The 25,265-nt window shown below is 34.9% G+C and overlaps 1 protein-coding gene across 13 annotated transcripts in view; it reads left to right on the forward strand.

The window, feature by feature from the left end:
• The window catches only part of LOC114339291 (chromodomain-helicase-DNA-binding protein 7), a 281,299-nt gene that overhangs the window by 231,299 nt on the left and 24,735 nt on the right, over positions 1-25,265 (forward strand). For 8 of the 13 annotated variants that reach the window (XM_050658452.1, XM_050658454.1, XM_050658456.1 and 5 more), the window contains 2 exons: positions 2,274-2,685; positions 12,831-12,956. In XM_050658452.1, coding sequence (XP_050514409.1) covers positions 2,274-2,685; positions 12,831-12,956 — 538 coding nt within the window. The remainder of the gene's footprint in view (positions 1-2,273; positions 2,686-12,830; positions 12,957-25,265) is intronic. The other 5 variants (XM_050658458.1, XM_050658460.1, XM_050658461.1 and 2 more) reach the window with 2 other exon arrangements.

Below are 25,265 nucleotides of genomic sequence, written 5' to 3' on the forward strand. Positions count from 1 at the left end.
TTTCGCTTAATTTCAAGCTGCCACCCATCTGTCTCTTGGTAGGTTGAATATTGAATTTAAGCAACAAACAATGTTTATTTGTCAAATAAACAATTTTTTATGTTTTCTGTCAGCAGTAGCATCTATTTTGAGTTAAATAAATTACATACATTCTTCTTTTTGTATCAATTAATTTAATTCAAAATAATTTTTCTTGGACACCCTGTGTATAAATAATAATTGTCAATATTAACATTACTGAATAGAGAATTGAATAACCTTTCAAATGAGCTAGCACACGACCCCTATTCCCTATTTAAAAATAATGGGTGGGAGAAGGGAGGGGGTTGAAAAATGGCAGGTGTATGTACCGTAAAGATGTGTCCTTCTTAGATCAAAAATCGACCTGTTTCTTCATTTCCTTAAAATCTAATAAATACTGCCAAATATCGAGATGAACTGTTTTCTTTGGCCCACTCTGTACTGGCATTCATGTTTAGCCCAGTAAAGGAACGCGAAATACGGCGATACCGTGTAATTTTCAGGGTCAACTCCGAATTGCATGAAAATTTGGATTTAGGTTATACTTACCCTCCACTTCAAAGTTCAACTTATGCCATTGGTTGCTTTTACTTGGGGTGACGGTCACCCCTTCTCGGGAGTGAAAAAATGCACGCTTAAATTAAGTCCGGAAATTGACTAATTGTAAGCAACTTTCGCTCTATAGAGTTTTTTAAAAGTCGGGACTTTTCGAGTTATTTGCGATTGAAAATGTTTATTTTTCGACAAAAAAAACACATTTTCAGCGACCCAAAAACTCTCAAGTAATAATTTTTTAATGAATTTGCCGAAAATTCGAGAAGACGAGGTAAGCAGAAGGTACCCTGGGCACCAGGTACTCTGGAGATCACTTTCGACGTCATATTCGTTTTCAGCGACGCCAAAAACCCCCGAGTAACAAAATTGAACTCATTTCCTCTGATAATTGACTAGTTCTGAATTTTTTATTGTCTGTTTGAGATTCACTTTAAGAAGCCATTTTTGTATGCACAAATGCAGTTTTTCAAAATATTATCTCATGGCTATGGGCCACAAAGTTTCCTGGCGCATTCACAAATCGAATTCAAAGAGAATTATTAAGATCCGTTTGGTCGTTTTTTTTCGGAGGTAAGGCAGATTTTAGTGCTTTATGGCTTTTCCTATTTAGTTCTAATGCTAGAACATTTTATAAAAAAAAAATAAAAATAATGCTTTTTTAAACACTTAATTTCCGAAAATTGCTTAATTTTTTGGTTATTTCACGTTGAAATTTTCGATTTTGAATTTGACAATAGGAACATATTTTTCATGAGCTTCAACTTCGATTTTACTGGGTTAATAGACTTCATTTATACACCATTTTTTTTTTCGTTTTTTTATAAGCTACATTTTTGATAAGAATGATATTTTTCGATATTTACTTTTGAGTTATTTGCGAAAAACCGCCTGAAAACGTGTTTTTTTTACGAAAAATAAACATTTTCAACCGCAAATAACTCGGAAAGTATTGACACTTAAAAAACTCTATATGTATATCGAAAGTTGCTTATATGTAATTATGGTTTGTTTTTAAATCAAGAGGAGTGATTCAAATTTACCGCGCTGTAATACTTGTTGTAATTGGTCCAACCGCAGGCAAGTTTACTCCACTGTTATAAAACTTTGACACTAATGACATTTATCAAATTTTGACACCTTTGGCATTTCATAGGTTAATTAAGGCGATTTTTTGTGTTTTCTGTATTATTCCTTTAATTTTCAGATTTTTAGTCTACTTTTATATAAAAAGCAATTGTTTTTAGAACTCTTTAGCGACGTATTAATATAATATAATATTGATGGATTACCCTTGAGGGTCGACATGATCAACAAAAAAGAAGAAGACGATCAACAAAAAATTTTGGTGACTTTTCTAGTGACTTTCTTGGGTGTGAATCTGTCTTTTTAGTTTACTCCTCTTGGTTAAAAAATAAACTATAGTCAGTCTATACATTTCGGGACTTACTGTAAACATGCGTTTTTTCACCACCGAGAAGAGGTGACTGTCACCCCCCAACTAAAAGCAACCAATGGCACAAGTTCAACTTTGAAGTGGAGGGTAAGTAGAGCCTAAATCCAAGTTTTCATGCAATTCGAAGTTGACCATGAAAATTACACTCCAAAACGGTCATTTACTGGGCTAGTTCTTTAAAATGTAAACTAACCTATCTGATACGTTTTTGAATCGCATATAAAATGTCTATTGGTTGTTCCAGCCTGAACCAGAACCAGTGATCGGCAAGGAAAAGAAACGCAAAAAACTCGACGAAATCGTCCTGGGCCTTTCGGCCGCCAAGGAACAATCCCTATTCACTCCCGAACCACCCAAAAAGCAACCGGTTGCTCCGAGTGTTACCGTAACTCCTACCTCAGCTCCCGTAAGCACCGCACATAATCCCTCTCAAAAACCTTTCACCATTACCGTAACTTCTGTTCCTTCTACAGCTCCATCTAGTCGCAGCAGCTCTCTCTCGCAGAATATTCTGCCGTCTCTATCTACTGCAGGAAAAGACAGTTTCTCCACGTTCCTGGCACAAGCCGAGCAACAGAATTTGCTGTTGAAGAAACAGCAGCAACAACAGCAACAGCAACAACGGAAGAGTTACGAGGCGATGATTGCTGATATCGGTAAGGGGATTTCATGTTATTCTTATTGAAATTCACGCACTGTGGACTACAAAAGATTTTATCAGTTTATGGTGTTTTTTGCTTACATTTATCAAAATTTATAGTATGAACTAAACTTGCGTGCATAGAAATCGCCATACTTTAAACTTTTGACTTGAACTATATTTATTTCTGAAACTAATTACTTGCATCAAAAAAAGGATATTATACTACATATTTGGAAGAAAATTTTTTGCTTACTTAGAAATTAATCCAATGAAATTTATATACAGTGATGAGCACGCTAATAACCGGCAAAATAACGCTAAAGATGGAAAACATAATACATTACGAAACAAAAAGAGATGAAACTAGTGGAGGTGGAAATTATCGTTATAAACGTATAAATTAATATTACATTACATAGTTTCCCACCTTTAGACGTCTGTGGCAGGAGTATTTTATAAAATTCTACTGTCACAATGACAGTTGTCATACTCTTCTGATACGTCTAAAGGTGGGAAACTATGTAATGTAATGTTAATTTTTACGTTAATAACGAAAATTTCCACCTCCACTAGTTTCATCTCTTTTTGTTTCGCAATATAATGTATTTTCCATCTTTTGCGTTATTTTGCCGGTTATTAGCACGCTCATCAGTGTATTTAAGGTCATGTGAATAAAAATAACCAATTACAACAACATTACATTTGATTGAAAAATCAAATTTGTTTGTTTTTAAAATAACAAAATGTCTGGCTAATTGGCTCGGCCAAGGCCATCAAATTCACAAAAAAAAAACATTACACTGATAACAGATCCCATGGGCTGTTTTCACTTCGTTGCTACAGATACCCATGAATGTCAGTTTTGACGTTTCACATAAATTAATATAAATTCAACATGTCATGATTTGGTTGCGATAATGATGAGAAGATAAACGAAATTATCGAGTCAAGTACACCCAGAAATACTGTGTACAGTAAGAAATTTGTTTGGAAAGCTTTTATGGAATTTTGCAGTTTTACAAATTATGAATTAGCCGAACGGTAGAAGAATTGGCGTCAATTTTAAAAGATTGGGCCGTGAATATGAGAAGAAAAGATGGTACGCAGTTTAAAGAAGCTACGGTCAAAACTATGTGAAATGTAACAAGTAAGCTTTTACAGGGAACGTATTTTAAGGAAATGAATGTTATAATTGAGCCGTTTAAAAGTGTTGTATTTCAACAAGCATTAAGGTTGACAGAAGTAACCAAAATGATCGATTTGTGCGATGCAAAAACTCCTGAAGGGCTGCAACGAAAATTCTACCATCGTCATGTCACTGGTAATCGGAAAACGATCACTGGCCTATAGGGAAAATACAATTCAAAACTGGACAAAATCATCTGCACAAGCAATTGGCTTAAATACTCAAGAGAGAAAAATTACAAATCACTCAAACAGATCGAAATTATCTCACTCAATCTGCAAAAATGGGGTTAAAAAGCAGCAGATCATACAGATTGCATGCCACAACAATGCTAACTCCATAAAACCTTACTTAAATATTGACCAAAAACATCACAACCTAATTATTAACAGCATGCGTGAAAATACATCGTCGTCAGTTATTGAAACTAACACCTCTAGGTCTTCTATTGAAACTAACACCTCTAGGTCTTCGTTTACTTTTTCGAATTGTTCATTTACTAATTCTGGACCTCGGAGGTAAACGTGTGGAGGTAAACTACACTATGATGTCGATATGGTGTTTTTTTGAATAAGTTTCTTTAATCCACTTATTTTATTAGTTGAATTATAAAAATTGGTTATATATTATCATTAAAATATAGTCATATTCATATTGTCTTTCAACTAATGGGATAATACCAGATTAACATCCTAAGTGCTCTAAACTTTGCAAACACACTCTAAACACACTTGCTCGAAATGACATAGTGTAGTTTGCCTCCGACGTCCAGAATTGTACCTTTAAATAAATAATTTTGTGTTTTTATTTATTTCCAAAAAAGCAAAAAATTTTCTTCCGAATAACCCTTGAACATTGATAAATCCTCAAAAATGTAATAACAATTTTTTCAAGCTTGTTGCATATTGGCAACAGACCTCCGCCTACAGCGTCGCTCTGTTTCCAAGCAACAAGCTTTTGAAATCTGTTATTAAATTTTTTCGCACAATTATCAATGTCCTCGGAGTATCACTACTGATAATTTAATAGGCTTTAATATGAGCATAAATTTGTCTTGGATTGCTTCGTATTTATATGCGTAGCAACCGATAGAAAAGTGTTTATTCGATGTTTATAACGATAATAAGAAATTTTTTGTAAAAAAAATCGACACTTAAATGCCGTTCAAGCGCAACAACAGCTCCATGAAGTAAGAAGAGTAATTATTAGTCAGTGGACAGTAAGACGAACACTGAGAGAGAATAATCTGACTCCTCGAGTATCTGCAATTGGTCAAAAACTTACTGTAGCTCACTGTCAAGCACGCCTGCGTTTTGCACGGGATCAACTGAACTGGATGTTGGAACAATGAGGATCTGTTCTGTTCTCAGTTGAGACCAGAGTATGTCTCTATGGTAGCGACCAAAGAAGGAAAGTGTACCAAAGACGAGGAGAGAGATTTGCAGAATGCTGCATTGAAGAGCGTAGTCCTTATGTGGTTCCTGCATGATCTGGTGTCCAATTTCTGTGGGGGCACGAACCGACCTTTTCAATCGTATGGGTAAAGCAGGCCGCGCACTGAATCGGCATAGAGCGATCGGCTCGGCTAAGAGTAATCGACAGATTTTGCTATACATGGAAATAAATAAGCCACCGCAGACCGCCTAAGAACGTTCGACAGTCGAACGTTCTTAGGCGGTGCGCGGTGGCTCATTTATTCCCATGTATCGCAAAATCTGCCGATTGCTCATAAGGCGGGTATACATATGCGCTCCGCTCAGTGTGAGAGCCTCTCGCGCGCAGCATGTTTGTTAGATTAGTACGTGTTTTCAAGTGGCACACAAACGGCTCGCACACGGCGCACCACGATCTAACTTCTGACGGCTTTTCAACAAATGCTTTGATGGTTCGCAATACGTATTTGGACGGGTTTGTTGGTTTTGGGGCGCCTAAGTTGAATATTTGTTAGTAATGGAGTGGTCGGAAGGAAATATCAAACTTATTGATGTTTACCGTGTTGTGGGATCCTCAACAAAGGACCATTTAAAAAAACAACTTAAAGCCGATATCTGAAGGGAAATAGAAGCTGAAATAGAAAATATACATGCGGACCAATGTAAAAAAGGTCATTTCATTGTTGTCTTCTTATCGGCGTGAGAAATACAAAATTAGATTTACTATTTTATTTGGGCATAAGCCACAATTCGAGTTTGAAATCAAGCTTACTTGACGTTTCGACTTTCACTTTGGAAATCGTTATCAATATAAGAAAAACATTCATAAATTAAAAATTTAACTTTGTTTCTGGTGAAGCAACGCAGTTGGAACAAGCAGATATATTATAATTGTGTCACCGGAAAGCGAAAAGGTGGTCCCTAAAATTTTCAGGACTGAAACAATCCCTTAAAATTCGAGAATTTTTACGATTTTGACAAGGTAAACATTTGGTCTTAGGCCGCACCTACATTGGATCCGTTTTTCTCCGATCAGATCAGATCCAATCCGATCCGATAGGCGGCACCTATATTGGATCCTTATTTCTCCGATCAGATCAGATCCGATATAGACCGATTTTCCGGCGAGGGTGCCTACATTGGTTCCGTTAACTTCCGACCACCGACAATGAGTTCCGATGAAGATGTGTTAAGGAGATGATGACATTGAATATATTTAAACATGTTAGCTTGCAACCCCCAACTTGCAATTAACTTACAACCAACTTGCAACAAACTTGCAACCAACTTGCAACTCAACTTGCAACCAATCGGAATGAAACCAAACACTTCTCGATGAGAATAGGAGAAGCTACTCCCGACGTCGGCCGATATCGGATCTGATCTGATCGGAGAAAAACGGATCCAATGTAGGCACCCACATTTAATACATAATTATCTACAATTACTAAAGGTTCGTAAGTTTCCTCTGGATTGCGGAAGGTTCGTCAAAATGAAAAATTTTAACAAACATTAACCGCGCCACGAACGCGCGGCGCTCACACGGCGCGGATAGTTCGTGGCGCGGATATCTATCTCCGCCTTTAGCCGAGCCGATCTCTATGCCGATTCAGTGCGCTGTCTGCTTAATCGTCTTCACGGCCGAAGAGGTTTAACGGATGCTAGATACATCGAGGAGTTTTAGCACTTTACGTCGACTACATTGGAAACGAATTTATTTTTATACAGGACAATGCAAGGACGCATACCTCAAGAATTATGCAAGATTACATTACCGAAGTCGGTTTTCGGGTGATGGAATGGACAGAGTGCAGTTCAGACCTCAATCCAATAGAACATTTATGGGATGAGCTAAAACAAAGAATTTTTTTAGAGCTTATTGTCACAGTGGAAGAAGAGTGGCTTGATAACCCACAAGAAACAATAGCGAGCTTAAATAGATCTATGCCTAGTCGTATGAGAGAAGATATTAATGCATGATGAGGTCATACCCATTATTAAAACATTGTTGAATTTTTAATTGTCAAATACCCTTTTTGTGTAGCAGTAAAAAAAAGTTAATTTGCTTGATGCATTAATTTTACAATGTTACACATAAGAAGGGGAAATAAATTGTTATGTATATTCATATTAAAGCATATTAAATTATCACTTGTAATTACACAAGAGCACCAAAATTACCGATTTTTATTCCGAGTGACAATTTGACAGTTTTAATTTCCCGTCACGAAGGGGAGGGAATCCGTAATTTTTAAGAGCTCAGTGTAATTCGGTAAGATTATTTCATGAATAAAACTGTATTTTTAAATCATTTTAACTAATATTTTATTGATTTCTTCGCCTGAATATTTACTAAACCTACTCATGGTGTTCTCTTTGACATGTTGTAAAACATGAATTGTCATTGATGTCACTGATGCTGTTTATTTTTGCGTAGCGACGAAAGACGTCTGTCACGCTACTTGACGACGGAAAATGATCAAAATAAAATATATCACTGCAACTTGTATTTTAGTAGGTTTCTATTGGTCAAAATCTCTATTAATGAAATAATCTTTCAAACAATATATCCCTGATTTTGATCCGAGTGATACACACACCGGCAAAATTAAAGGAACACCTTAAAAATGGGACATGTTTGATATCTCGAATCTCCTAAACTAGTTGTCTGATTTGAGTGATTTTTTTGATATGTTGTAGCCTTATTATTTAAGAATATCAGTGTAATAATATTGTTGCTAGACAGGTAAATGTCATTTTATACCGGGTGTAACAATCATACTGTGATTTTTCCTTAAAGTTCGGAACGCCCTGTGGAATATTCTAGCCTATATAAAATATTGAAATTAACACTATTGTAGCCTTAAGCTTTCGTAACATTTTCTTATTTGATTGATTTGCTTATGTTGGATAATAAAAAAGTTAGGTACTTTACCAACTAGCCATGTTCTTCATCAATACATGGTGTTTCTAAATAAGTGCGACAAACTTTAAGGGGTAATTCTGCATGAGAAAATACTGACAGTTTTCTTGATAAACATATGTCCGCAAACGCTTCGTTTTCGAGATACGGGACGTTGAAGTTTTTCTTACAAGCTGACAAGCTTTTATGTAAATGAAATTTGGTAGCTTTTAAGACGTAGTTATTGCGCATTTTTTACATACAATTAAGAATTTTATATTCACCATTGGCGTTCATACGGGATATATCTAAAATGTTTATACCCATATGCACGCCAATGGTGAATATAAAATTCTTAATTGTATGCCAAAAAATGCGCAATAAATGCCTCTTAAAACCTGCCAAATTTCATTTGTATATCTCAACCGGTTTTAGAGCAATAAATAAATCGTCAGTTTGCAAGAATAAATTCAAGATCTCGTATCTCTGAAACGAAGCATTGGCGGACATTTGTTTATCAAGTAAACCGTCATTATTTTTCATACAGAATTACCCCTTAAAGTTTGTCGCACTTATTTAGAAACACCCTGTATTCAGTGGTGTCATGGTGGGGGAACGCCGTGCCGGCACTGGTTAAGAAAAGAAAAAAAAAATAAATAGAGAATTTAGGTTTTGTAAACAAAAATTAGCAGTGTGTTCCGGCACTGCTAATTTTGCCATGACACCACTGCCTGTATTGATGAAGGACATGGATATTTGTTAAAGTACCTAACTTTTTTATTATTCAACATAAGCAAATGAATCAAAAAAGAAAATGTTAAAAAAGCCTAAAGCTACAATTGAGTTTTAATTTCAATATTTTATATAGGCTAGAATATTCCATAGGGTGTTTCGAACTTTAAGGAAAAACCACAGTATGATTGTTACACCCGGTATAAAATGACATTTACCCGTCTAGCAACAATATTATTACACCGATATTCTTAAATAATAAGGCTACAACATATTAAAAAAATCACTCAAATCGGACAACTTATTTAGGAGATTCGAGACATCAAACATGCCCGATTTTTAAGGTGTTCCTTTAATTTTGCCGGTGTGTGTAGTTTCCGAAAAAAAAATATAGTTCAAATCAAAAGTTTAAATTGAGCAGATTTCTATGCACTTTAATTTATTATTGGACTTATAGTTCTTTGGTGTACATTATAATTACTACATATAACTATAATAGAAAAATGGCTAAATTTTGAACTCTCATCTTTCTCGCAGGATACTTATGTGTAATTTCAGTAAGTTGTCTGTTTGGTCTCTTTCCCTCTGTCCCCCTTTTGCCTTATTATCAACCACGATAAAGGGCCTAGCCGGGTAAGATGGTGAAAAGTGCCCCCAACTCAATTTAAATTCCATATAGGCCACTTTTTAGCACATATAGAGGAACTCGCTTTCTGAAATTTTTAGCCCCCTAGGTGGTCATGTGACCCCCCTAGAGCTTAATTAGACTTTTTATGTTTTTATTTTTTATCTCAGCCGCATCAAGAGCTAGCCAAATACTTTATTTAACAAAGTTGTAAGTTTCAAAAAGACCTATATGAAAAAAAAATATTTTAATTTTTTGGCGGGAAATTCGAATTTTTAGAACAATTTTAAACTTTTAAATAATTCTGAAAAAAAAACTAAGACACTCGTTTTTACGAAAATCAATTATAATGTGTATTTTTGCACAATGTTTCACCCTGAATTTTTTCAGATTTTTAAAATTGGTGAAACGTACCTTTAAAAATAAAAAATCGTATTTTTTCGTTTTTTGATACAATTTTATACATATTTTTCAAAAAATGTAACACCGTCACTAGAATAGGTAAAAAACTGAAAACTAATTGGGGTTTGCTTAATAAAAATTTTTTGTAACGCCATCCATTTTCAAGATACAGGGCGTTGAAGAAAACAAAATTTTACACATTTTTTACGATTTTGCCGAAACTACTGACAACATTGTAATAAAACTTGACGGGTTTTAAGAGGTAGCTATTGTGAATGTTTTGACATACAATTATGGATTTGATATTCATCATTGGCGCGCATAGGGGTAATGGTCTGAACTTTTCAAAGAAAGAAAGATAGTACGCCACTGACATATTTCAAATTAACAATGATTTTTGAATTCCTCGTTCAATTTGCAATAAAAAATATATTTTCTCATTTTTTCATACGACGCGCCGTTTTGTTGCAAAAAATAAAATATCTTAACGCTTCCAAAGTATTCGAATTAATTTTTATAATGGATGTACGAGTTTATGTAGATGTAGAAACTACTAGAAGTTCGAATAATTTGTAAGGGTTAAGATCTTTTATTTTTTGAATAAAAATGGCGCATCGTATGAAAAAATAAGAAGATAGATTTTTTGTCACAAATTCAACGAGGAATTCAAAAAAGATTGTTAATTTGAAATATGTCAGTGGCGTACTATCTTTATTCTTTAAAAAGTTCAGACCATTACCCCTATGCGCGCCAATGATGAATATCAAATCCTTAATTGTATGTCAAAACATGCAAAATAACTACCTCTTAAAACCCGCCAAGTTTTATTACAATGTTGCCAGTAGTTTCAGCAAAATCGTAAAAAATGTGTAAAATTTTGTTTTCTTCAACGCCCTGTATCTTGAAAATGGATGGCGTTACGAAAAATTTTTATTCAGCAAACCCCAATTATTTTTCAGTTTTTTACCTATTTTAGTGACGGTGTTACCTTTTTTGAAAAATATGTATAAAATTGTATCAAAAAACGAAAAAAAAAACCGAAAAAATGCGGTTTTTTATTTTTAAAGGTACGTTTCACCAATTTTAAAAATCTGAAAAAATTCAGGGTGAAATATTGTGCAAAAATACACATTATAATTGATTTTCGTAAAAACGAGTGTCTTAGTTTTTTTTTTTCAGAGTTATTTAAAAGTTTAAAATTGTTCTAAAAATTCGAATTTCCCGCCAAAAAAATAAAAAAAAATTTCGTATAGATCTTTTTGAAACTTACAACTTTTTTAAATAAATTTTTTGGCTAGCTCTTGATGCGGTTGAGATAAAAAATAAAAACATAAAAAGCCTAATTAGGCTCTAGGGGGTCACGTGACCACCTAGGGGGCTAAAAATTTCAGAAAGTGAGTTCCTCTATATGGGCTAAGAAGTGGCCTATATGGAATTTAAATCGAGTTGGGGGCACTTTTCACCATCTTACCCGGCTAGGCCCTTTACACCAGTTTCATTACAAACTTAAAAAATATGTAAAAGATGGTTTTGCTTGTTTTTGATTCAGAGGGATGCACAATCGCCGGACAGCTGTTTCCACCGTTTCAGGCTTTTTCAACAGCGCTAGCGTGCACTCCTCTGAATTGAAAAACTGCTCAACCATCGATTTAAGGGGAATTTGAAAGATCATTCAAATTCCCATTGGGACGCGATCCAGCGACATCTCTTAACAAATTGAAGAGTCTCAGATGCAGAATTCACCATTAAAAATGGTAAATAGTTATTTAAATCTGAGACTTTTCAATTTGTTAAGAGATGTCGCTGGATCGCGTCCCAATGGGAACTTGAATGATCTTTCAAATTCCCTTAAATTGATGGTTGAGCAGTTTTTCGATTCAGAGGAGTGCACGCTAGCGCTGTTGAAAAAGCCTGAAACGGTGGAAACAGCTGTCCGGCGATTGTGCATCCGTCTGAATCAAAAACAAGCAAAACCATCTTTTACTTTTCTATCTTTACTCAGATTTGAGTACTAGAAAGTTCCTCTTCTGTCCTTTTCCTAGACGAATGAAAACAGAATGTGATTGCAAGGAATCCTTTTTGTTTTCTATATTTGTCGTCTGCGGTCTTATAAATTGTTAAAGTCGCAGATTAAGGATGTACCAGAAAGAACTTTCAACACGAAAAGTCTCAGATTTAAATAACTATTTACCATTTTTAATGGTGAATTCTGCATCTGAGACTCTTCAATTTGTTAAAAAATATGATTTGCTAGATTTTATGATTATATTACATGACGGGAGATATCCAATTATGTTCTGCGTGATTTCTGTGAGTTACGCAACATTTTGTACTCATATGGACATTTTTTATAGCCTTTTTTCTATTCGAATTATCGAATAAAGGCCTCTCCCATTTCTTGATATTCAACCCTGTTGGGTGTGAGGAGTTTCCACATTCTGCGACTCTTTTGATGTCGCTCCAGCGCATTTCAAGTCTTTTTCTTGGTCACTTCGTTTCGTACGGTCGCCAGTTTCCAACTTTTTTGCTTCATCTACCATTTTTGAGACGTTCGTTGTGTCCAGCCAATTTCCATTTTAATTTACCTGATTGTTCCACGATGTCCCTTACTTTTGTTTTGTTCCGGGTTGCTTCGTTTGTTTGCCGATCTATGAGTGAGATACCAAGCATCTGTCGTTCCATGGCTCTTTTTCTAAACTTATCCATGTTCATTTTTGTGAATGTTCAGTTTTGAGCTCCGTAAGTGAGAACGGGAAGGATACAAGAATCGAACACTTTGATTCGAAGATACGACAAAACCTTCATATGGACATTATTCTATAATAATTTACCATCCACTACACGTATAATCATTTTAAAATCATTTTAAAATCGACAGCAGGCAAAGACTCCTTCTCGTCGTTTTTGGCTCAAGCTGAAGAACAAAATATGTTGTTGAAGAAACAACAAGAACAACAGCAACAACAGCAGAGGAAGAGTTATGAAGCGATGATAGCCGATATCGGTAATTTAATCTTGTCTTGCTAATTAACACAAGTAGGTGAATGAGTAGAAAGATTTTCTGTAGATTGCTTATTAATGTATATTTGGATCTTTGATCATAAAGTATCAGCTTCTTTATTATTTTATTACCCGTGTTGAGCTGCCCCCCCCCCCCACTTGCAAAAATTAAAAAACAAATAGCCCTGATTTATGAGCTATTTATGAGCTCGTTCCACTGAGCAGGAATTTAATACTTTAGTGGGGGGCCGAGTCAGCCCCCCCCCCCACTACTCAAAAATAGGAATATTGAATCGGTTTTTGCGGCAGAATTACGAGCTATTTATGAGCTCTTGAAATTATATAGTTTCGATTTTTGAGCTTATCCCCTTCACCCCCCAAACAACCCTTAATTGGTTGATTACCATAATTTAACTTAAAAGAAAAATGCTGAGAAAACTTAAAATATATCGTATTGCGGATATAATTCCTATAGCTTATATACTCTAAGAATAAACTATTAAATCACGTGCATTTCGATTATTGAGCTACAACCCCTTGGCAAGAAAACCACCCTATCTTCCCGGCTTAAGAGAAAGTTGTACTTAAAATGCATTAAATTAATTATTTGGCGACTACATATCATTTAATAATTTATAAGCTCCCAAATTACGCTCATTTAGATCAGTAAATTGCAATTTTTTTTTTTTTGTATAGTGCAGTCACTGAAGGTAAAAATCAACGATTACCTTCAATTTCGGTGAACCTTCATCGATTTTCACGAAAATTGGTCAGTGGTTAGAGTGTTAGAGGATACCTCAAGAAACAAAGGTGACATGGTACCACCTTGCGCCTTTACCCTGAGGGTGGATACCGCCCCTTCTCGAGGGTGAAAATTATTTTATAAAAAATAACTGCACAAATCAATAAAAGAACAAATTAAAAGCAAAATTTATTATATAAAGTTATTAAAATAAGTCAATACTTTTTAAGTTATTAAAGATCAAAGATTTTAATTATTCGTGAAAAACATGCATGTTTTGAAGCGGTTTTTCGTAAATCACTGAAAAACTAAGTTTTTACAAAAAAGTTAATAGTAGTTTAATTCGTATAGCTTATATTCTAAGAATAAACTCTTAAATCACGCGTCTTTCGATTATAGAGCTACAACCCCTTCGCAAGAAAACCATCCCATATTCCCGGCTTAAGAGAGAGTTGTACTTAAAATAATTTAAATTAATTATTTGGCGACTACATATCGTTTAATAATTTATGAGCTCGCAAAATATAAGCATCTCAATTATTGAATTGCCATTTTCTTTCTATAGTGCAGGCACTGAAGGTAAAAATCAATTATGACCTTCGATTTCGGTAAATCTCCATTCATTTTCACGAATTGACAATAGCAACTTGCGGTTTTAGCCTGGGGTATATGTCACCCCTTCTCGGGGGTGAAAATTACTTTATTAAAAATAACCCCACAAATCGAGAGAGGGGCAAATTCTAAGCAAAATTTGTTACTTTTGAGTTATTAAAGATCAAATATTTTAATTTTTGTGAAAGAAAATGCATGCTTTAAAGCGATTTTTCATAAATAACTAAAAAACTGTAAGTTTTTACAATTAAATTTTTGCAAAAAAGTTTTCATCAATAAAATTGAAGCTAATAATATAATAAATTGCTTACTTGAAAAACCCTTTAATGTTTTAAAGTAAGTTATTGGTAATTAAATGTATATTTTTTTCAGCGACTGTTCAAATCTAAGGATTCAAGCTTAAATAACGGGAAAGAGATGCATCTTATAACACTTAGGTATTAAATACTTGTCAAAGTACTTAGAAATAGGTACCTATCAAAAATGAGCTCCAGAAAAAGTTGATAGCATCAAAATTTATACTTAAAGTATAGAGCTATAAAACTGTATTACATTTAATCTTTCAAATACCTTATTTTTTAGATCACATTTAAAATAATAACTCCAACAATACTCGATTGACGTAAAAAATGATAGATAACGAAATTTGGGCTTTTTTTTATTAGCAAAGATTTTACTTGTCTTTTGATTTATGTGTGAATCAAAATAACGAAGATAGAAAAGTTTAAGCCCAAATTTTACTACAAGAACAATGTAACTGGAGCTCTTTAACCTTCCGATGACCAACCTTTTTTTGTTACACGGATGACCAAGGGGGGAAAAATGACCCCAGGTCAAAAATGTCAAAAATGACAATTAACAAAAAGGAAAGTTTTTTTTTTAATTTTAATTTTTTTTTGTTATGGGCTTTATGTCATTCAGCCAGTCACAACATAAGTATTAGTGTCATGTGTAGTGTGTATGTTGAGTAAGTGTCTTGTTACTTTGCAAAGTCGACGTTATTAGGGTAAAACTACTTGTAATTACACATAATAGACGCTATTTTACTAAAAATCAACTTCAGAATCTATTTTTTATTCGTAAAATATAGGGAATTTTTTTTATTTCAAAATATGAGGATATCTAGAATGATATTAAAGTCAAATAAAAAAAAACTGAGTTAAAAATTAAAAATACTTTTGAATTTATTAAAGAAAAACATACGCTGGGGTCACAATTTCCCCCGCTTGGTCATCCGAAGGTTAACCTATTATCCTAAAAAATAAAGTATTTAAAAGATTAAGCCGGTACTTTATGTCTCGGTTGACAGCCGGTTAGTTACCCGGAGTTTAATCGGGACCTCTTTAGGGTCTCTTGCGTTGTAATAAATGCAATTACAAGTATTATGATTGTAAATAATAATAATAATAATAATAATAATAACAAAAACAACAAGATAAAAAACAAAAACAACAACATAAAAACAACAACAAGAGCTCCACCCGCCGAAGGTGCTGCGCTGGATCATCAGCCGGCGCTCACTCAAGCGGGACGACCGAGGCAGCGCATGAAATGGACTGTGTCCATTAATGAAAACATTTTGCGCTTCTATTACAAGGTGACAAACCTCGGTCAAGAAACAATCGGCTACCGACAACAGCTGTATGCCGAATTTTGCAGGACGTACCCAGATATTCAAGTATCGGAGCAAAGAGTATCAGATCAATACCGGGTAATCATAAGGAACAACCTTATCCCAGAGACTAGACGCAATTCGATCAAAAGCGAAGTCGAACGGGAGATTAATAACCAAGAACAAGTTTTAGATCAAGTCCCTAATGAAATCCTCGATGAGCAGACTCCTGAGATTCCCATGCCAGAAACTCAACCTGATAATACACAGCAGGAAAACAACGAGTTGCGCGATAGTCTAGCAAACGAAATGGCTCGTGCCGTACAAGAGTTTAATGGAACAAACCCACTTAGCAGACCACCGCTACCACGAATAAACTCTTGTAAGAAACTAGGTGCGCTGTTACAAATTGTGAACACTGAAGTCCTACCCAACTATGTCGTAGAAGCTCACACGTTGGAATATTTGCATATGCTAATCTACTGTGCAGCAACAGCAATTGCTAATGTAATGGGCGTTAAGATCAGAACACGACGGGTTACTAATAACGAAAGAACTGGTAACAGAATTGCACCCTGGGAAAAAAGACTGCTCGGAAAGATCGAATTATTACGTAAGGATATTGGTATAGTCACAGAATACATACGAGGTGTAACAAGTAGAAAAGTCATCAGAAGAGCTGAAGATATAATGCTGACTACCGCAAGACACTCAAGATATGATCCAGAAAACAACACAGCCCATCAGTGTCTGGACACATTAAAACAAAAGCTCTCCGTTTATTCAGGACGACTAAGGAGGTACAAAGTTAGTAACAACCGCAAAAGCGACAATGCTCTTTTTGAAAGTTCTGAAAAGGCGTTCTATCGAAAACTCAATTCCACTGTAGAACGTGTTGATAAGACTTACCCAAGCCAAGAAGAAATTCATGAGTTTTGGGGAAATCAACTTTCCACGCCAGCTGCTCTTAACAACAATGCTGGATGGATAGAAGAAACGACACAAAACTGCCAACACTACATTACCACCCTTTACGAACCCTTCACTACTGAAGAAGTCTCAAATACCATCAAAGAGCTTCACAACTGGAAATCTCCTGGACCAGACGGAGTTCAAAACTTTTGGCTCAAGAAGTTTTGGAGTGTTCATGAATGCTTATCAACACTAATTAATCATGTTATTTCTAATCCGCAGGATATACCATCATTCCTAACTCAGGGAACCACTTATTTAATTCCGAAAGATCAAAATAACACTCAAGATCCAGCCAAGTACCGCCCAATTACTTGTCTTCCAACTTTGTACAAATTGGTCACATCCTGTGTAGCCCGACGTATCTACCAACACTGTGCTCTGAACAATATCATAGAGCCTCAACAGAAAGGATGCGCTAAGGGTTCCATGGGTTGCAAAGAGCAACTCATCATCGACTCAGTCATTTCTAACCAGGCATATTCCAAAAAGAGGAATCTTTTTACTGCCTTCATTGATTATAAGAAGGCCTTTGATTCAGTGCCGCATGAATGGCTTATCGATATATTGAGAATATATAAAGTCGATGATAATATAGTCACCTTTTTGGAGCATATAATTACGGAGTGGAAGACTAGAATTCACCTACAAATACGTGAAAATAACATCGAAACTGAAAATATCGCAATCAGCCGGGGCCTGTTTCAAGGAGATTCGTTGAGTCCACTGTGGTTCTGTCTAGCTATGAACCCATTATCTCAGCTATTGAACTCCACAGACGCAGGTTTTAGCATCAAAAATAACAACAATGTGGTGGCGAAGCTTAATCATTTATTGTATATGGATGATTTGAAATTATTGGCTTCCACTCGAAACCAACTCGATGAGATGCTAAAAACTGTAGAAACTTTTTCTAATGATATTAGCATGCACTTCGGACTAGACAAGTGCCGTATTTTAAATATAGTCAGAGGAAAAGTACAGCCCGGAGGATTCGATATGCAAAATGGCCAGAACATCGAGGCCATGGGTGAAAACGATATGTATAAATATCTTGGAGTAAAGCAAGCGCGGAGAATTGACCATAAACAAATGAAAACAGAGATAACTACTGAGTTTATACGAAGGGTAAAACAGCTGCTTCGCTCACACCTTAATAGTAGAAATTTGTTTAAGGCACTAAACACCTACGCATGTTCTGCGCTTAGCTATTCATTCGGCATTGTTAAGTGGACAAAAACGGACATAGAAAATCTTCAGCGAAAAGTAAGAACGCACCTCACAAAGGCACAAAAACACCATCCAAAAAGTGCAGTAGAAAGAACGACATTACCACGGAATTTAGGAGGAAGAGGACTTATGGATATAGGTGAGCAATTAGACAAACAAATTGCTAATTTAAGATCTTATTTTCAGATGCAGGCTGAAACATCTACTCTACATCGCGCTATCTGCGCAGTAGATGACACAACACCGATAAAACTGAGGGAAGCAGAACTTCGCATAAACCACCTTACTAAGGACGAAAAAGTGCGCGCCTGGATGGGTAAACCTCTGCACGGGCGACATCCCAATGAGGTCAGCCAAGATTATGTCGACAATATAGCGTCGAACTACTGGTTGACATCAGGAAAGATGTTCCCTGAAACGGAGGGTTCATTACTGGCCATTCAGGATCAGGTTATACCAACCAGAAATTACCTGAAATATATCATCAAAGACCCTCATGTTCAAAACGACAGATGCCGATATGGATGTCAAGCCCAAGAAACCATCCAACATCTTACAGGGGGCTGCCAGGCATTTGCTGCAACTGAGTACAAGGAACGGCATGACGCAGTGGGAAAAATCCTTCAACAGGAGATAGCTATCAAGCTGGGACTTCTCCAAACCGACCATCTCCCATATTATCAATACGTCCCTGAGAGTATGCTTGAGGATGGCAACTACAAGCTATACTGGGACCGCACTGTGCTCACAGACCAAACAGTGGCGCATAATAGACCAGATCTCGTATTAGTCAATAAATTAACCAGACAAACAACCCTCATTGATGTGGCGATTCCTAACAACAACAATCTACGTACTAAATTTACTGAAAAGATCGCCAAGTACAGAGATCTGGAAATTCAAATACGGAGACAATGGAGAATGCAAAGTACGCAGACGATACCGATTATTATGTCTACTACTGGAGTCATTCCGAAGACCCTCCTCGAAAGCATAAAAAAGCTGGGTCTTAATGAACATCTTTATAAGACCATGCAGAAAGCAGTACTACTCGCAACGGCCAGATGTGTACGAAAATTTTTGGGAGATACACCTGCATACCAAGTCACCTAGGGCTCGATAACACGGAAAGAGTCCCACCAGAGCTCAATCCTTTTGATACCGTAGGTATCTGGGATGAGTCAATTTTCCCCTTAGAGGGAGTGTGAGCCGTATGGCTAAATCTGGATAATAATAATACTTATAATTGCATTTATTAAAACGCAAGAGACCCTAAAGAGGTCACGATTAAACCCCGGTGAACTAACCGGCTGTTAATCGAGACATAAAGTATCGGGTCTAAATGTAATACAGTTTTAGAGCTCTTGAAATTACCTTAGTTGGATGTGCCTGATATCATAAAAATTAACAGAGTGATTAAAAAAAATTCATTTTTTGTAAAAATTTTTGGAGTATACATTTTGATGCTATCAACTTTTTCTGGAGCTCATTTGATAGGTATTTCTAAGTACTTTGACAAGTATTTAGTAAGTGTTATAAAATGCATCTCTTTCCCGTTATTTAAGCATGAATCCTTAGATTTGAATAGTTGCAGAAAAAACTATACATCTAATTACCTATAACTTACTTTAAATTTACATTAAAGGGTTTTTGAAGTCAGCAATTTATTATATTTTTTATTAGCTTCAATTTTAGTGATGAACACTTTTTTGTAAAAACTTACAGTTTTTAACCTTCGGATGACCAAGCGGGGGAAATTGTGACCCCAGCGTATGTTTTTCTTTAATAAATTCAAAAGTATTTTTAATTTTTAACTCATTATTTTTTTGTTTGACTTTAATATCATTCTACATATCCTCATATTTTGAAATAAAAAAATTCCCTATATTTTACGAATAAAAAGTATATTCTGAAGTTGATGTTTAGTAAAATAGCGTCTATTATGTGTAATTACAAGTAGTTTTACGCTAATGACGTCTACTTTGCAAAGTAACAAGACACTTACTCAACATACACACTACACATGACACTAATACTCATGTTGTGACTGGCTGAATGACATAAAGTCCATGCCAAAAAAAAATTAAAAATTAAAAAAAAAGTTTATTTTTTTGGTAATTGTCATTTTTGACATTTTTGACCTGGGGTCATTCCCCCCCCCCTTGGTCATCCGTGTAACAAAAAAAGGTTGGTCATCGGAAGGTTAAGTTATTTATGAAAGATCGCTTTAAAGCATGTATTTTCTTTCACAAAAATTAAAATATTTGATCTTTAATAACTCAAAAAGTATTGATTTATTTTAATACCTTTATATAACAAATTTTGCTTAGAATTTTTCCCTCTCTTGATTTGTGGGGTTATTTTTAATAAAGTAATTTTCACCCCCGAGAAGGGTTGACTTATACCCCCGGCTAAGTTGTTATTATTAATTTTGTTTCTTGAGGTATCCTCTATTAGCTCACCAATTTTCGTGAAAATGAATGGCGATTTACCGAAATCGAAGGTCATAGTTGATTTTTACCTTCAGTGACTGCACTATACAAAGAAGATGGCAATTCAATAATTGAGATGCGTATATTTTCCGAGCTCATAAATTATTAAACGATATGTAGTCGCCAAATAATTAATTTAAATTATTTTAAGTACAACTCTCTCTTAAGCAGGGAATATGGGATGGTTTTCTTGCGAAGGGGTTGTAGCTCAATAATCGAAAGGCGGGTGATTTAAGCGTTTATTCTTAGAATATAAGCTATGCGAATTAAACTACTATTAACTTTTTTGTAAAAACTTAGTTTTTCAGTGATTTACGAAAAACCGCTTTAAAAAATCTTTGATCTTTAATAACTTAAAAAGTATTGACTTATTTTAATAACTTTATATAATAAATTTTGCTTATAATTTGTTCTTTTATATATTTGTGCAGTTATTTTTTATAAAATAATTTTCACCCCCGAGAAGGGGCGGTATCCACCCTCAGGGTAAAAGCCCAAGGTGGTACCATGTCACCTTAGTTTCTTGAGGTATCCTATAACCACTGACCAATTTTCGTGAAAATCGATGAAGGTTCACCGAAATTGAAGGTAATCGTTAATTTTTACCTTCAGTGACTGCACTATACAAAATAAATTGCAATTTACTGATCTAAATGCGCGTAATTTGGGAACTTATAAATTATGAAATGATATGTAGTCGCCAAATAATTAATTTAATGCATTTTAAGTACAACTTTCTCTTAAGCCGGGAAGATAGGGTGGGTTTCTTGCGAAGGGGCTGTAGCTCAATAATCGAAAGAGTATATAAGCTATAGGAATTATATCCTCAATACGATATATTTTAAGTTTTCTCAGCATTTTTCTCTTAAGTTAAATCAACTAAGGGTTGTTTGGGGGTGAAGGGGATGAGCTCAAAAATCGAAACTATATAATTTCAAGAGCTCATAAATAGCTCGTAATTCTGCCGCAAAAACCGATTCAATATTCATATTTTTAAGTAGTGGGGGGGCTGACTCAGCCCCCCCACTTAAGTATCAAATTCCTGCTCAGGGGAACGAGCTCAAAATTTTTAGTTTGCGGAATATGAAAGCTCATAAATCAGGGCTATTTGTTTTTTTAATTTTTGCAAATGGGGGGGGGGGCAGCTCAACACGGGTTATTTTATTATAATTTGCAACGTTTTTATAATATTTTAGTTACTTATAATGTGGTAATAGTTTCATTGAGCCCTTTCTTTACTTTGAAAATGTGAGTAAAACTGTTTGAATCAACTTTTTTTACAAATATGTAATGATAATTCTTGTTCATTCCATCATCTAAGCTTTGTTTTTAAACCAAGAGGAGTAAACTAACAAGACAGATTCACATCCAAGAAAGTTACTAGAAATATAACCAAATACATCTTCTTTTTTGGTCGATCATATCGACCTTTGACGGTAATCCATAAATATTATACTAATACGTCGCTATGCGTGTCAAAATTTGATAACAGTGGAGTAAACTTGCCTGAGGTTGGACCAATTACAAACAATCATTACGACGCGGTTTTATTATTACTATATTAATCATTACTCCTCTTGGTTTAAAAACAGTCTATAGTGCCAATTTTGCACAAGATTTTTTTAAATACATCGCTCAAACAGGTAGTATTTTAAAAACGCATTCTAGGGCACAATTCTCTTTTTATATGACAAAACATTAGGTGGACATCATGATTTAGATCTTTTTAAAATAAACCAAGAATATAGAAAATACAAAATCAGTTGAAAAAGAGAAGAAACATGAAAGTGGTGATATAACATAAAGGACATAGGAATAAACACGTAAACTCTATTGCAAAAATGACAGAAATGCAAAAAAGGGGATAAAATTGCCAGTCGACGCCTAAGAACCCCTAAGGAAATATTTTATGTGACAAAATTTTTAAACTAAAAACAGTTTTATTTCCCTCATAAGTAATGTACCTTTTCGGATGTTTAGGCGGTGGTCTGGATTTGGTTTTTTCCTGATGATTATTTTACAACTGCAGCAGCATTATTAAGGGCGACGCGAAAACAGACATAGATGTAACCTGTCGCTACGATCCATCACTGATGACATGAGATTAAAGTTGGATTTATAGTTTGACGTAGCGTAGACGTAGACGCAACGTAGACGTAAGAAACGGACTGGAGACGGAAGAAAATATTATGTCAATTTATAGATCGACGTAGCGGAATTTTTGCGCATGAGTAGAAAGAGTAAACAATGACTTAATTCTAATTCAACAACATAGCCTATAAATTATACGAACAGTAAACAAACTTTGTGTTTATTTATTTATACTTATACTATTATTAATTATAATATTTATCTGTTTTGTGTGTTACATGGATTAGGAAATAAACGAAAGTATGCTCTTTGGTGCCGCATGCCGTGGGATTTCCAACTATTTTGTTTCATTTCCTGGTCTTTAAATGTTTATTGGATTTACCTATCGTATAATATGTGTGGATAACCACGAATTAGGCTAATAAACAACTCATATTTATCTGAAATATTGAAATGACTCTATGACATATTTTTATTAAATTAATAACTTAACATCCATTGTATTAACAAATAATTAACAAAATTCGAATATGTTGACAATCAACTTTTTACACAACACAAGGAATGAGGGGGCGGGGCGGGTCCACTTTGAGTGACAGAACAAAATTCTGCCTTATGATTGGCCAGACGGAAGAAACGCACTGTAAAAGATGAAAGTTGGTCATCTCTTATGTTACGTTACGTTTCTCTTACGTTCCGTCAGGCGCTTGCGTTCATCTATAAACACGAGTACACAAAATTCGGTGTTGATCTTTTCCAGTGCGTCTCCGTTGCGTCTACGTCTACGCTACGTCAAACTATAAATCCAACTTAAATCTACGCCCACTCCACGGTTCTTAGACATTTTTTACGGTTGCCTACTTTGACTAACCAATGATTAACCAACCGTAATATGATTAATCGGTATTTTTATGTGTTTGATGTATGGAAAATAGTAAAGATAGTTATGAAATAAAGATGTTTGGTGGATTATAATACTTAATTATGGAAACTGCTAATTTTTTTTGTGGTTTGGTACATAAAAGCGATCAAGACCGGTTGTACACGTTTATCCAACGGTTAATGCAAGTTTTACGGAAATCTAGGACTTCGATCTCCATTCTACACTGAAAATTTGTCGGTTATACTGAATTTCACTGGATTACACTGGATTAACTATTGAATACGTACCGTCCTTTGAGGTCAGCTAGGATTATGTGAATTAGAATTACTTGTATAATTTATTGTAAGAATGTAAATAATAGGTAATAAATTTGGCCACACTACAGCCTGTACCTGGCATTCTAAAATTTAATCAACATTATTATTACGTTAATACATAATAGGCTAATAATAATAATTTAAGCTCCCAATAGGTACGATATACAACTATAATAAATAACTTTTCATGGATAATTCAAAATAAGTTTTTGCGGGGAATAACACCAAAATTTCAGATACAAAAATATAAAGTAAACTAGGATATATATAAGATAAATAATGTTTGTTCCAACACAACAAAAAACCGTCATGTAACGATCACGCTCCTGCGCAGTAGGCAAAATAACCCATGGAACGTATTATTTTGTTTACTGCGCGCAGGAGCATAATCGTTACATGACGGTTTTCATTGTATTGGAACAAACCTATAATAGCACAATAATATACACACACATTCGAATATCGAAGATCATTACCGCAACAAATTTAAAAATGGGCTTGTGTACTCTTGCGACGTAAGTCGAACATTTAAGTCTCCCCACCACAGTCGGAGTAGGCAACCGTAGTAAATGTCTAAGAACCGTGCGCCCGCTCCTGCTTGACCGTTGATAATGTTTACCGCAGTTGTAGTTAAAATGTCAAAGCAACGCAATGTTTTTGCTAAGTCGTCAAAGTAGGTGACTAAGTTTAAGCAAAAATAATTGTGCTTTTAAGTAAATATTTTTAGTTGGTGGACGAAACTTAACTGACTTCAGTAAAATTTATTTTTTAAGATCAAATTTTCACCTAAATCACGTTGGTGAAACTGGGCGTTTGTCAATATGAAATAATGTACCTTCAAACATTAAAACGCCACCTGGTGTCTTATTGCACGACATAAAATTAGCAAGCTCAATGTTAATATGACAGGGCGTGCCAAAGAAAACAGTCCACCTCGATATTTAGCAGTACTTATTAGATTTTAAGAAAATGACGAAACAGGTCGATTTTTGATCTAAGTGGGACACATTTTTACGGTACATACATTTGTCAACCCCCTCCCTTCCACTTCTCTCAATCCTTATTTTTAAATAGGGAATAGGGGCCGTGTGCTAGCTCATTTGAAAGGTTATTCAATTCTTTATTCAGTAATATTAACATTGACAATTATTATTTATACAGGGTGTCCAAGAAAAATTATTTTGAATTAAATTAATTGACACAAAAAGAAGAATGTATGTAATTTATTTAACTCAAAATACATTCTACTGCTGACAGCAAACAGAAAAGAATGTTTATTTGATAAATAAACATTGTTTGTCGCTTAAATTCAATATTCAACCTACCAAGAGGCAGATGGGTGGCATCTTGAACATTGAATTT

The sequence above is a fragment of the Diabrotica virgifera genome, chromosome 8 (assembly GCF_917563875.1).
Source record: "Diabrotica virgifera virgifera chromosome 8, PGI_DIABVI_V3a".
Classification (NCBI taxonomy): Eukaryota; Metazoa; Arthropoda; class Insecta; order Coleoptera; family Chrysomelidae; genus Diabrotica; species Diabrotica virgifera.